Below are 14,485 nucleotides of genomic sequence, written 5' to 3' on the forward strand. Positions count from 1 at the left end.
TTACCGACAAGTCAGGCCGGCTCCGGTACGGGAGTAGCGACAACGGCGCGTCGGCTGCTCGTTCTGACGACGACAATGGTCATTCAGTGGTCCATGAACCTCGATGTAATTTTTATTATATTCAAGGTTTTTTTAACCTCTGATGGATATTTATAATACATCTGATCTTTTCGAAAAAAATATAGCACAAGGCGGCGAAGCTAGAGTGGAGTATGTGGCAGGATTTTTTCAGATATATAAAACAGTGGAATCCGGACTGTTTAAGTTAGAAGATCGGACGGCTGAGGACATGGACTGCTGTCCTATAGACCCAATGCTCCCGTGTTGCGTTCGAGTCCGATCCTAACCTGCTGTGGTCGCGTCGCGCCGCGCACCTCCCCGCGAGCGCGAGGCCGCACCCGACCCAAGGCCGCAACGGAAGCCGACCCGATCTGTCCAGTCGGGACGTAGCTTGCCTGCGGCCGCTGCGTGCGACCATCCATGCGGCACACCGATCGCACGGCCCTGGCTCCACACACGCCCCGCTCCACGCACACAACGATCGATCCTGATTTTAAGTGCAAAAAGAAAAACGAACTACACATCGTAATACTGATTCGTTTCTGTAATACTCTCATCACTAAAATTCAACACAAGCCTTGCGGAAATAATCCAATCACCCGCCAAAAGAACCACAGAATACACAAAAGGGCTCCAAAATTCAAGATCTACATCTCATTTGAGGCGGAAGTGACCTAGAGCCTTAAAGCGCACAATTATCAATAGAGGCTTAACCAGGAATCAGGAAATTCTTCTCTTCAATTGAGCGTCCCTGATGGCTTCTCCGAGTCTTGCATCCCTGACGACTTCTCCGAGGAGTGTTCCATGGAACCAGGACACTTACGAACAATCTCATGCACCAAAAGTAAGAAATCTCACTTGGTTCTGACGATGAATCGACGGCAAATTTTATAATTTCTTTGTTTTGAACCATTGCGGGAGACTTCGCATCCAGCAGTGCACACAGATATGTTTGCCTAGAAGATCCACTTTCCATCAACTGTGACACGATCCAGAGTGTTGGCCAGGAAAAAGCAGTGTGCTGCACCCTTGTAGAACTTCTATAGGAATCTGTGACCGCATTCTGCAAAAGCCAAAGAACAACGGAAAGTTAGTTTTTTTTATTTAGAAAAACATAGCAGTGTCATGTACAGTAGCCAATTTCAGACGTTCTTGTACCATCTCTGATTTCAGTTTTTGGAAAACATGCACTACAGTTTTTTCTATTCCTTTTACAATACATATAGTTCATCGACAAACATAAGAGATAGTTGAATATACTTGCACAAACCGTGTATTGATATGACATATAAACAGAACAAGGATTCTAGAGTGCATCATGATTTCTCTTCTAAAACTTAAGACTTCTGATGTCTCAATGCACTCCATGTTTCTAAATACGATTGCAAGAGTAAATCTGATTTATGATGCAGTTCATAAAAACTCATGATAGGCAAATATGGTTGCTATATGTGTGTATTAACTAAATTGAATCCTAACTGATATAGGATCAAGAAACTACAGTAGATCACATGGATGAAAGGGTACCAAAGCTTGGCATGAAATTTTTATCTGAAGAGGAAGCTTATTTATTTTATAACAAATATGCTAAAACCATTGGTTTTAGCATCAGAAGATACAGTGGTCATAAAGTGACGAACTCTTCTACAATGCAGGAACGGACATTTACATGCTCTCGTCAAGGTATGGGTTATTTTCATTTTTTTAAAATTATAATCACTTCTTTATGCTCTAAGACAATTACAACAACTTATAGGCCATCGCCGGGAAGATAAAAGAGAGGAGACATTCACTTACAGTAGGCCTGAAACACGATGTGGTTGTGATGCCCGTATGAAGATTAGCCTTAGAGATGGATTTTATTATGTGTATGAATTCGAGGCGTCGCATAACCACACTCTTGCTAATGGACTCATGGCCCAATACTTGAGATCCCAGAGAAAAGTGACAGAAGCACAGATAGCAAACGTAGAGGTCACAAAGTCAGTTGGCATTTCAAATAAAGCAACAATCGATTTGATGGCTAAAGAAGCAGGTGGAAGTGAAAACCTTGGCTTTACACCTCAAGATATGAAAAATTGTTTGTACTCAAAGAGAACAATAAAAGCAAAAGTAGGTGACACAGGGGGAGTATTAGAATACATGGAGAAAAAGGTCTCAGAAGATGTCAACTTCTTCTATTCAATTCAAGTGGATGAGGATGAGTTGATAACCAATATTTTTTGGGCCGACTCCAAAATGGTTTCGGACTATGCAATGTTCGGCGATGTTATATGCTTTGACACCACATACAGAAAACTAGATGATGGACGTCCATTTGGTTTGATTGTCGGGGTGAATAATCATAAGAAAACTATTGTCTTTGGTGCTGCACTTCTCTATGATGAAACCGCTGCTAGTTTTGCTTGGCTTTTCAGAACTTTCCTAAAAGTTATGTCAGGAAAACATCCACGTACAATTCTCACCGATGAAGATGCGGCAATGGCGAAGGCAATTCGTGAAGTCTTCCCTCATTCTCACCATAGACTTTGTGTGTGGCATATGAATCAAAATACTTGCAAGCACCTCGCCGGAGTTGTTGACGAATATAAGAAGTTCAATGTTGATTTTCAGCACTGTATATATGATATAGAAGAGGAGGATGAATTTGTAGGTGCGTGGGATAAAATGATTGACAAGTATGGACTGCGTGACAATTAATTGGTGCAAAGGCTATTTGAGAAAAAGGAACACTAGGCACTAGTGTATGGTAAAAATACGTTCTCTGCCCACATGAGCACTACCCAAAGAAGTGAAAGCATGAACAATGAACTGAAGAGATACATTAGTATTAAATATGACATGCTTACTTTCTTTGAGCATTTTGAACGGCTAGTTTCGGATAAAAGATGTGAAGAGGTGAAGTATGACTTTAAAGCAACACAGACTACTCCCAAGTTGAAGGCTGAATCTAGCTATATGTTAAAACAAGCTGCAGCTACATATACTCCAGCAATATTCAAGATGGTTCAAGATCAAGTGCTTCGAACTCTGAACTATGACATGATCCTTTGTGATGAAAGTGACACAGAGGTGAAGATTTATGTAGTAAAATTTCATGGCACACAACGTGAACATGTTGTTAGATTCATTCCAAAAGAAGAAAAGGTTAGCTGCAGTTGCAAAAGGTTTGAGTTTGCTGGAATTCTTTGCTCTCATTGCTTAAAGGTACTTGATATTAACAATATCAAGCATATCCCTGGGGAATATATCTTGAAAAGATGGACAATTGATGCCAAAGTTCTAGATATAACAAGCAAATGCAACCCACATGATAACCTAAAAGCAAGAATGTCTAACTGCTACAAGGAACTATGCATAATATTTGTGAAAATAGCTGCTCGTGCCGCTGAGTCAGAAGAATCATACTATAAGGCGCAATTAGCACAAGATGTGGAGAAATGCTTGAAAATTAGAGCTGACCCAGATTTGGTTAGCGTCGATCCACATTTGGTTCATGTTGATCCAAATTTGGTTCACGGTGATCCAGATTTGGTTAGCGCTAATCAAGATTTGGTCAGTGCTGATCCAGATTTGGGTAACTCTAGTACTAAAGAAGGTACAAACTATACTAACAATAATTGCCTACACTATTGTTGAACAAAGACTGATATTTGGCATTATACTGGCAGGAACGAACATCGCCTCTAGTAGAATTTCAAAACACGGTGAGGGACTTGCAAAACCAAAAGGTATGAAGGTTAAGGAGAAGACTGTGAAAGGATCAAAAAGACCTATTGGTGGATTTGAGAAAGCAACTTCAAAGAAGAAAAAGAACACAAATGATATTGTGCATCTAGAGCCTCGTGGCCCCTCAACGGTATAATATTTAGTTACTCAATTCGTATAAAATATTCAATGTGTTGACCTTTCTCTATCATTTTCGATAGGGTCCTTTGAAGAAAGCAACTTTAAAGAAGAAAAAGAACACAAATGATATTATACAACTACAGCCTCATGACCTGCCGACGGTAATAATACAATGTTGCTTGTTTCTTATAAAACATCAACTGTACTGACATTTCTCTATCATTTTATATAGGGTCCTTTGGAATTTTTCACGAATCAAATGACTGCATATCAATTACACTATAATGCTATGCAAAGTGCTTCAATGCAACCATCAATTGGTAATGCCATCCCTATGCCACCACAGAACCAACAACTATTGGTTGGATTCCAACCATACAATACAACAATGGTAGAAGCATTCCACACTTTCATTTTTCCTATTTTTTAAACTTCAGTGCCACTGAACTTTGCTTTCTCTACAGGGTCATCCGACAAATAACATGTACACCTCGCTGCAGGGTACCATTGGGGCCTCTAACTCTGGTTTGATGACAGGAGAAAATCAAGACTTCCTCCATCAACCGAATCCAGCATCTATCCTAAATGCTTCAATGCTGCAATCAAGTGGTCATACCATCCCAATGCCACCGCACATCCAAGAATACGGCAATACTCCAGTGGTATAAGAAGTCCACACTTTCATTTCAAGTATAGTTTCAGAACTTCAATGAAACTAAACTTCTCTAATTTTGTGCACAGGGTCATCCAACAAATCACATGTATACATATTTACAACGGCAACTTTCCACGCTGAATCCCTCACCGCAAGGGAGCATTGGGACCTCTGACTCTAGTTTGATGACAGGACAAAATCAATTCTTTCTGAATCAACCGAAGCCAACCTAATCTATTCTGTAAAAGGAATAGTTTTATCGCATGTGTATTAGACTTCCAAGCTACAAGTGATTTTTATTCAAACATGTATGTACCAGTTTTTTTTGAATGCTACTCCATATCCCTAGTCAAATATACTCGTTCATAGAATTATCTATGCACAATGTCCGCAGGCATCATGCTCATCTGACCGAACTACAGCCAAATATACTCGTTCACAGAATGGATTTGCACAAGACAGGACTCAAAATTAGAGATAGGAACAACACAAGAAGAAAACGAGATTTACCTGTGTCCTGTCCTGTGTAGGTGATGTTGATTCCACGAACTGCAGCCCGACGACTTTCTTGAGGACGGAAGTGACGACCCGAGCTGGAGCCAAAGATTGCAGTCCCTCTCCCCCCTCCAAGCATCCCCGTCCCCTTTCTTCCTCTCCAAGGGCATATCAAATCCATGACGCTCTAGCTGCGGTCCCCGACGTCCTTCATCTCGCTCCCTCGACCCCTCCTCCAAGCTCATCCACAAGCCCGAGGCACCGCCCTCTTGTGTAGTCGCCCCGTGCTGGCTCGCCAACCTCCGCGCAACTTGGTGGCGACGCTGGTCCGCCGTCCGCATGACGCCGATTTAGGCGCCAGTTCTGGCCAAACTACAGCACGGCTAAGTCCGGCAAGCGCACATGGGCCGCGCCCAGCCAAGCGACGCAGGTCTGGCCGACCCCGATGGGGGCTCCGGTGCCGGCCAAGCTGCTGCACGGCTAGGTCCGGCAAGCGCACGCGCACGCGGTCGGCGACCAGCCGAGCGGGGACGGGATGACATATGGTAGATTGTAAGCTTTGTGGGAACGGGCGGCCGGAGGAGAACGGGTCCACGAAACATCTAGGTGCACGCCGGACGGAGGTACAACAAGATCTAGGCAGCCGCAAGGACCTGGAATTTGGAGGAGCAAAAGCTTCAGCTCGAGCTCTGTTCAGAGAGAAAGGGAAAGATGTGGATAGAAGTGTATTGAAGAAGGGAATCTGTATTACGATGTGTATTTTTTTTCACACAAATTCTGAAGCGGGGCGTGCGTGGAGCCAGGGCCGTGCGATCGGTGCGCCACATGGATGGTCGCACGCAGCGGCCGCAAGCAAGCCGCATCCGTCCAGTCGTGCCCGGGCCCGACCGCAGGCCGCTTCTCCTCCCCCTCCCTTCCACGGGCCGGCGCGGAGGTCGATCCCTTCCCACCCGAGCTGACCGGCAGCGCGCTCCCGATCTGCCTCCCCTTGCGCCCAGCATGTACCAGTGGCGCAAGTTCGAGTTCTTCGAGGAGAAGGGGGCAGGGCGCGGCGGGGGAGGCGGCGCCCCGGCCGTGCCAGCCGAGATCGCGGGCCGAGTGACCTGCTCCTCGGGCGGCCGCGGCCGCGTCGCGATCGGCTGCGACGACGGCACCGTGGGGCTCCTCGACCGCGGCTTCCGCCTCTCCTACGGGTTCCAGGCCTACGCCTCATCCGTCCTCTTCCTCCAGCAGCTCAAGGTACGTACACCCATGGAAACGCATCTGGAACTCTGGACTTGCTCGCCATATGTATTCGAGTATTCAATATTGGTCCTGTACAATCAGGAGACAGAATAAACAATGCTATTGTTTTATTATTCCGAATGAACTTCTAATTATGTGTAGTGAACATAGTTCGTCAACCCAAGATGGGATGATAATCATTGCTCTGTCGCACAGCTCTGAACAATTCCAGAAACTTACTAGTATAAGATTCGGCAACAAAACTTGCTTAAGGCTTCAGAGTTCGGACCACATCTTTTTGTTTATTGTTGGAAGGGATGAATTTCAAGTAAATTGGGTTACCTATATATCCAACAACATTGATTATATATATGCTAATCTGCTACTATTTCTTACTGACAATATGGTGCTTACCTTTTTGTCACTAATTTCTTACGTACTCTACCTCGGTTTCTCTCGCTGTTCGTAATGCATTTCCTCTTATGTTTTTTCGTTTGTGTTGTTTTTATCATGATAATAACAGCTAAAAGTGATATTTACAACTTAATGCCTTTGTATGATTAGCAAAGAAATGTTCTTGTCACGGTTGGAGATGATGATCAAGCATCTTCACAGTCATCGGCAGTCTGTCTAAAAGTTTTCGACCTTGATAAAGTACAAGAAGAGGGTTCAAGTACGACAACCCCTTTCTGTGTTCAAATTTTGCGGGTCTTCACGAATCAATTTCCTGAGGCCAAGGTAAATCCTCCCCTTTGCAGCTTACCTTCTGTGTTCTTCTGCTAAGAAAATTTGAATATACTCCCTCCGGTCCTTTTTAGTTCGCATATAAGATTTGACTGAAGTCAAGCCTTGTAAAGTTTGACCAACTTTGTAGAAAAAAGTGCCAACATTCACAATCTGAAATCAATACCACTAGATGTGTCATGATTTAAGTTTCATATTATATAACTTTAGCATGGCAGATGTTGATTGCACGCAATAACATCCTATTCTACTTGTAATACTCTTTTTAATTCTGCAGATTACATCATTTTTGGTTTTAGAAGAAGCTCCTCCCATCCTGTTTATTGCTATCGGATTGGACAATGGTTGCATTTATTGCATCAAAGGTGATATTGCACGTGAGCGTATCACACGCTTCACATTGCAAGTTGAACCTGTTTCAGACGGCACAAGTTCACCTATTACTGGTCTTGGGTTCCGAGTTGAAGGGCAGGCACATCAGCTCTTTGCCATTACTCCTAGTTCCATAACCTTGTTCAGCTTGCATCATCAACCACCAAGGAGGCAAACACTTGACCAAATTGGTTGTGAGACCAATGCCGTAGCAATGAGTGACCGCATGGTTAGTGTGATATGTTCTGTTTTTGTGCTTGTTCATTTGTTATTCTTCAAATCATAACTATACAAACTTCAAATCATTGTGCTTGTTCATCTGTTTGTGCATTTATTTCTTCAAATGTGCTGGTAATTATGTCTTGGGACCTATTTGGTAGTTGCCCCAAGACAGCAGGGTACAAGGAATAACATGGCAAGTTTGGTTAGGCCACCTGTTAGTCTCATAGGCCCTTGGTCAGTATAGTTGTTCTGCACAGCCGCTACTAAAAAAAGCTGTACCAGTCTACCAGATCTCCACGTGATCACTGAAACTAACTAAGTCCACATAAACAATTCGTGCTGCAAAATTTGGAAAGAGTTAGCTAGTATTTTTGACCTGGAGCTACTCAGTCAATTACTCAATTTATTACATTCCTACCTGTGTTTTGCTGTTAAGATTTTTAGTTAAAAAAGGCACGCATAGGCTTTAGGTCATAGCAAAATGCCCAGCGTTTAATTGCGCTTAATCTGCGCATAAGTGCACGCTTTGGTCAGAAAAGCACAAGGCAGTGGCAAAATGCACGATTAACGCCTAGCGCTTTTATAAACAGTCCAATTTTATCTTGCTCTACTGCAAACCTTATTTGTTTTTATTTGTATCTGTGCAGGATCTGATTGTTGGTAGACCAGAAGCAGTGTATTTCTACGAAGTTGATGGTAGAGGCCCTTGTTGGGCTTTTGATGGTGAGAAGAAGTTTGTGGGTTGGTTTCGGGGTTATTTACTTTGCATAATTGAAGATCAGAGAAGCCGAAAGAATACTCTTAATGTTTACGATCTTAAGAATCGGTTAATTGCGCATAGCATGCCTGTGGGGGATGTTTCACATTTGGTCACTGAGTGGGGCTATATTATTCTCATAATGAGTGATAAAAGGATACTCTGCATTGGGGAGAAAGACATGGAAAGTAAGCTCGACATGTTATTTAAGAAAAATCTTTATACAGTCGCAATCAATCTTGTACAAAGTCAGCAGGCTGATCCTGCTTCAACTGCCGAGGTTCTACGTAAGTATGGTGACCATCTGTATGGAAAACAAGAATATGATGAGGCCATGTCTCAATATATCCACACCATTGGTCATCTTGAACCGTCATATGTTATACAGAAGTTTCTTGATGCAAAGCGTATCCACAACCTGACAAATTATCTAGAAAAGTTACATGATAGAGGATTAGCATCCAAAGACCACACAACCCTTCTGTTGAACTGCTATACCAAATTGAAAGATGTTGAGAAGCTGAACCATTTCATCAAAGATGAAGATGGGGTAGGTGAAATTAAGTTTGATGTGGAAACTGCCATAAGAGTATGTCGTGCAGCTGGATATCATGAACATGCTATGTTTGTGGCCAAAAAGGCTGGGAGACATGAGCTGTATTTGAAGATTTTACTTGAGGATCTTGCTAGATATGATGAGGCGCTGCAGTATATATCTGGCCTTGAGGCAAACCAAGCTGGTCTTACTGTAAAAGAATATGGAAAAATTCTTGTGGACCATAGACCTGCTGAAACTGTTAAAATACTGTTGAGGCTTTGTACTGATGGGGGAGATCCTACGACAAGGAGAGGTTCAAATAGCATGCGCTTGCTTATGATACCTTCACCAATGGACTTTGTAAATATATTTGTGCACAGCCCACAATATCTCATGGAATTTCTAGAAAACTATATCAAAGCAGTCAAGGACTCACCTGCTCAGACAGAAATCCATAACACCCTTCTGGAGCTGTATATATCAAAAGATTTAAGCTTCCCATCTATGTCACAAGAAAATGGCTTTGATGATCACAATAGTAAAGAAAGAAAAGGGAAGGAAATTACAAACGGCTATAAATCAGGCACAAGGGAGAAAGCGAAACTTGGAAAAGAAGAAAATAAAACAGCAAAGGATATTGTTGACAGACAAAGGAAAGGACTTGCTTTGCTGAAGTCTGCCTGGACACCTGAGATGGAAGAACCTTTGTATTCTGTTGATCTTGCTCTTATCATTTGTAATGCAAATGCATTTAAAGATGGCTTGTTATTTCTGTATGAGAAATTAAAACTCTACAAAGAGGTTATCAGTTGCTACAAGCAAGCTCATGACCATGAAGGTTTAATTGCATGCTGTAAGAAGCTAGGGGACTCAACTCAAGGAGGGGATCCATCTCTCTGGGGTGACCTGTTGAATTATTTTGGTGAGCTTGGGGAAGATTGCTCTAAGGAAGTTAAAGAGGTCTTGACCTACGTTGAGAAGGCGGATGTTTTGCCTCCAATTGTTGTCCTACAGACACTATCAAAAAACCCATGCCTGACTCTCTCAGTTGTCAAGGATTACATTGCTCGCAAACTTGAGCAAGAATCAAAGCTAATCGAAGATGACAGAAAATCTGTTGACAAGTACCAGGTTAGTAGTAGTTTGAATGTGATACTCTGCAGCATTTCTTTTCTCTATTGCTATTCTCAACATCTTTTACAATCTTTAGGCAATCACTTAGTGTATCATAGTTTGGTGTCGGTATATTACTATGTAAAGGATAACTAAATGTGCTGTTATAGGCTCAAGCTAGATATTAGGGAATTTTTTGTTCAGCTGTTTGTGCCAACAACTCTGAAGCTTTGACTGAAATTTGTTATTTGAGGTTGTATAGTGCGCAGCAGCAGCTCTTAGAAGCTGGCTTTCGTTCGATGAACCTATGTACCTAAAACCCATGGTTCAGTAGAAATCAAGTTTTTTTTTACATCTAAATCGGTATCAAGTTTTCTTTGCGAAGAGGAGGATGTGTAGCATGCCATTTTGTCCTAGTATGCTGATGTTCGACAATTGACTTCTGCATACCATGCCACAAGTGAAGCTCGAACTCACTTTAGAGTTAATATGTTTATTGGCATAAACATAATTATCATGCACACTACATAATTGGAGTGGTTAATAATTATAGTGATGTTTTTCTTTGGGACTTGGGAGGGTAACATGTAAGAAACTTTGCTTCCACGCTAGCAATAAAGTGCTTGAAGCTGGCAGTTATCAAAAGTTCAGTCTTTCATACTGCAGACATGTCTAACAGAATGACATGCTTTTGATACATTAAGTTTGATCATTCCAATAAAATTGGTGACCCAGTCATATTTAGTGATGACGGCAATTTTCAGATTCTTGCTAAAGGGAACGATTGTTATAAAAGATTTCTCTGACGTAGCAAGATCTGAGCAAATATTCGAAACTTTAGCTGGAGTACATTAACACTCTTCAGTGATCAAAACAGGGAACGCATAATGAAACGAGATTTTTTGTTTATACAGGAAGAGACAGAATTGATGAAAAGGGAGATAGAAGACCTCAAGACAAACGCAAAGGTTTTTCAACTAAGCAAGTGCACAGCATGCACCTTCACCCTTGATCTTCCTGCTGTCCATTTCATGTGCATGCACTCGTTCCATCTTCGCTGCCTTGGGGACAATGAGAAGGAGTGCCCGGAATGTGCACCTGAATACAGATCTGTTATGGAGGCAAAGCAGAAGCTAGAACTAAATGCCAGGGATCATGATCTCTTCTTCAGGCAGTTAAGGGGTTCGAAGGATGGCTTTTCTGTGGTAGCAGACTACTTCAGCAAGGGCGTAGTGAGCAAAACGACGATTCCACCTGAAAATGCCCCATAGTGAAGAGTTCAGCCACTGTTTTGCATTGTACAGCTTATACATCATGTTTATTGTGATTCAAGTGTGCTTACGGTTTCCATCAGTCACTAGCATGTGCGGGCCATGATACCGAGCCTTTCCCATGTACTCAGTTGTGCTCACTAGCCTATTTGATCCATGCTCTGATGTTTTTGGTGTACAATGGCGTTGTAACTACTTTGTTCCAGCCGCCCTTTTTTGCTGGGTGCTGGAAATAGGTTGCTCGGAGTGAGCTTCTTCCAGCATTTGAGTTTTGGTTATTCGGTATGTGCCCTTATGTTGGACTGCATAAGTTTCTTATGGATTGCATTTTTAATTGTTAAAGCCGGATTTTATTTTCTGTTTGAATGCACACCATCTTGTGGTACTTTATTAAATTAGATAGAATTATACTCCCATTTCTGCGACAAGTAATTCCGAACGAAGGGAGTAGCTTTCTTCTCGCGTGTTTGGCCGTTTTACGTTAGATATCGCTTTCAGTTTTTTTTACCTTTCTGGATTTGTCTTCATTTGAGCTGATTGCCATGTGAAATTTGGGCATTCATTCATTTGCAGGTGGCGCCTCGTAGAAATGTACTACTCCCTCTTTTCCTTTTTTTTTTTACCTTTCTGGATTTGTCTTCATTTGAGCTGATTGCCATGTGAAATTTGGGCATTCATTCATTTGCAGGTGGCGCCTCGTAGAAATGTACTACTCCCTCCTTTCCTTTTTTTTACCTTTCTGGATTTGCCTTCATTTGAGCTGATTGCCATGTGAAATTTGGGCATTCATTCATTTGCAGGTGGCGCCTCGTAGAAATGTACTACTCCCTCCTTTTCTAAATATAAGTCTTTGGAGAGATTTCACTTTGGAGAGATTTCACTATGATGAATCACGTACAGAGCAAAATGATTGAATCTACACTCTAAAATGCATCTATATACATCTGTTTGTGCTCCATAGTGAAATCTTTACAAATACTTACATTTAGAAACGGAGGAAGTACCTCTGTACTAAAATATAAGAAATTCTTGTAGGCTAGCGTCTTACATTTTGATAAGGAGGTAATAGTTCGTTTCTTGCATGATTCATCTGAAGGCAAATTTTCGTGTTTTAACCCTTTTCTGAAACCTATTCGAGATTTGACCCTAGTTTAAATTTTTTTCGAGATCTGACCCTTTTGCTATCGCCAGAGTCCATGGCGGTAGGGTCTAACAGCCTACCGCCAAGGATTTTGGCGGTAGGAAACATCGTTACCGTCAACCGGGTTAGCGGTAGCCTGCACAACCCTACCGTCAAGGTGCTTGGCGGTAGGCACGAACACGCACTGTGTTCAATACTTAGGAGGTTTTTGGCGATAGGGCATGCAACCCTACCGCCAGTGACCTTGGCGGTAGGCTGTTATACCCTATCGTCATGGTCCCTGGCGGTAGCAAAAGGGTCATCTCGAAATTTTTTCAAACTAAGGTCAAATCCCGAGTAGGTTTAAAAAAAGGTCAAAACATGAAATTTAGCCTCATGTGAACCACCTGCAAGTTTGAGCTACTGCTGGCCCCAGAGAGAACGTGGAGATGTTGCACCGGAATGGATACATTGCATCCACAGAAAGAGAGAATGGCAGGGAGATCTAGGATCACGTGTCTATACTAGTAGGTAGAGTGGACAATCATATGCATGCACAACATCTTCAGCGTAAACATTCAAGCTTACACTAGACTGTAACTTGGATAGTTAATAAAGAGGTAATAGCATCGGCGCTCCAAAAATGATGATGAACAATAGGTGAGAAAAAAGAATAGATGCCAGATCTGTTTGGCTATTTTCAGATACTTCCACTTTAGTGTAGTATTTCTTTTCTTTTCTTTACCCTACCTACTGAGTTCTCTAGTTATAAGAGCATCTACAGCCGGATTTTGCAAATCCGACCCCTCAAATGCCCATGGACGCGCCCCGCGTCAGCAGGCACTGACCGGGCACCTCAAATTAGCCACTTTGCATCTGCCTCCCTTAAATTTCATCCTCTAGGTCCATACAAAGCATCCTACGTGCTACATCTATGTAATACCCTAGCTATTCTTCGTCGTCGGAGATGTCCACGACGACGGTGCCGGCTGGACGGGCGGGTAGGAGGGCTTCGGCTCATCCTCCTCCTGCTCGACCTCATCCATGTAGGCGAACATTTTCGCCTCCTCCGCGGCCTCTTGCGCCTCCATATCCTGTCGGCGACGGAGTCTTGCCTCCGCAGCCGACTCCGACCAGAGGGAATCGACGATGGCATGTTGCTCCGCTTGCAGATCCCCGTCGCCAGCGTCCCCCACATCCTCCTCCGGCTCATCCTCCTCCTCCTCCTCCAACTCCTCCTCCGGATTAGCCCCGTGGCGATTCAGGCTTCGCTCCTAGCTCGGATCTGCTCAAGGAGCTCGAGCCGGCGCTCCAGCATCGGAAAGGGCTCGCTCCTCACCCGGCGGCGTGGGGGCATGGCTACTAGGCGGACGGGTGGAGTGGAAAGTGGCGGCGACGGACAGGAGGAGGAAAATATGGATGGATGGTATGGTTTCTGTGCTGCCGACCGACTTAAATAGCCGGGCAATGCACTACGGGCCCGCCGGAGCTGCGCCACGCGGCGCTACCGGTCCGATGGAGGAGACGAGCTTCGGACCACCGGGTTTGAGGGCGTTTCCGGCTGGGACCCCTTCGTCAGTTTGACGTGGCGGGCCGAATATTTGGGCTGGATATGGGGGGTGCCGGTCAGCCTGGGCGTTTGAGGGCCGTTTGAAAGGCTTGTCTGGGTAAAAAAATCGTGACCGGGCAGTGACTGGGCGGCCCGCCCGGGTGTATGAGGCGGGTTTGAGAAGTCCGGCTGTAGATGCTCTAAGTAGCTGTGAGTAGAGAGGTGAATCCTAAATAATATTTTCTAGAGTGTTCCAGCTATAAGTAGAAGTATGTGAATGCTTCCCAAAGCCCTATAAATAGAGGTCCTCACCTCTACTTTGGAACCCGGACTATGTACCCGCTACCTATAATAGAACTTGTTATTCTTATCTAAGATCTTGGAGTAGATCTTGTGCTCTAGGAGTTCTAGATCTTGCTGCCATATCGACCTACATTTGTCTCTAGAGCGATATCTAGTGAAACACGTTGAAGTTGTTCCTTGAACACTTGTGTGCTGTACACATTGTAGCGGCAA

The 14,485-nt window shown here is 43.4% G+C and overlaps 2 protein-coding genes across 2 annotated transcripts; both read left to right on the forward strand.

Moving 5' to 3' along the window:
* The first annotated feature begins 2,832 nt into the window (after window positions 1-2,832).
* LOC147985456 (uncharacterized) lies at window positions 2,833-4,797 on the forward strand. The gene is made up of 6 exons (XM_087539886.1): window positions 2,833-3,658; window positions 3,732-3,919; window positions 3,990-4,070; window positions 4,142-4,300; window positions 4,374-4,571; window positions 4,651-4,797. The coding sequence occupies exons 1-6, from the start codon at window positions 2,833-2,835 to the stop codon at window positions 4,795-4,797; spliced, it is 1,599 nt and encodes a 532-aa protein (XP_087396012.1).
* A 1,101-nt stretch (window positions 4,798-5,898) lies between these two features.
* Window positions 5,899-11,658, forward strand: VPS11 (vacuolar protein sorting 11). The gene is made up of 5 exons (XM_048701086.2): window positions 5,899-6,298; window positions 6,848-7,021; window positions 7,305-7,628; window positions 8,269-10,047; window positions 10,944-11,658. The coding sequence occupies exons 1-5, from the start codon at window positions 6,059-6,061 to the stop codon at window positions 11,298-11,300; spliced, it is 2,874 nt and encodes a 957-aa protein (XP_048557043.1). The 5' UTR covers window positions 5,899-6,058; the 3' UTR covers window positions 11,301-11,658.
* Window positions 11,659-14,485: the final 2,827 nt, after the last annotated feature.

Source organism: Triticum urartu, chromosome 2A, assembly GCF_056163025.1.
Source record: "Triticum urartu cultivar PI428250 chromosome 2A, HENAU_Tu73, whole genome shotgun sequence".
NCBI classification, from domain to species: Eukaryota; Viridiplantae; Streptophyta; class Magnoliopsida; order Poales; family Poaceae; genus Triticum; species Triticum urartu.

Bases quoted from the DNA above. Each gene is read 5' to 3' on its own strand.
- LOC147985456 (XM_087539886.1), top strand. From the start codon at position 2,833: ATGAGCACTACCCAAAGAAGTGAAAGCATGAACAATGAACTGAAGAGA. The intron at 3,659-3,731 runs GTACAAACTATA...TTATACTGGCAG, and splicing joins TAACTCTAGTACTAAAGAAG to GAACGAACATCGCCTCTAGT. The intron at 3,920-3,989 runs GTATAATATTTA...CATTTTCGATAG, and splicing joins AGCCTCGTGGCCCCTCAACG to GGTCCTTTGAAGAAAGCAAC.
- VPS11 (XM_048701086.2), top strand. From the start codon at position 6,059: ATGTACCAGTGGCGCAAGTTCGAGTTCTTCGAGGAGAAGGGGGCAGGG. The intron at 6,299-6,847 runs GTACGTACACCC...TTGTATGATTAG, and splicing joins TCTTCCTCCAGCAGCTCAAG to CAAAGAAATGTTCTTGTCAC. The intron at 7,629-8,268 runs GTTAGTGTGATA...GTATCTGTGCAG, and splicing joins TAGCAATGAGTGACCGCATG to GATCTGATTGTTGGTAGACC.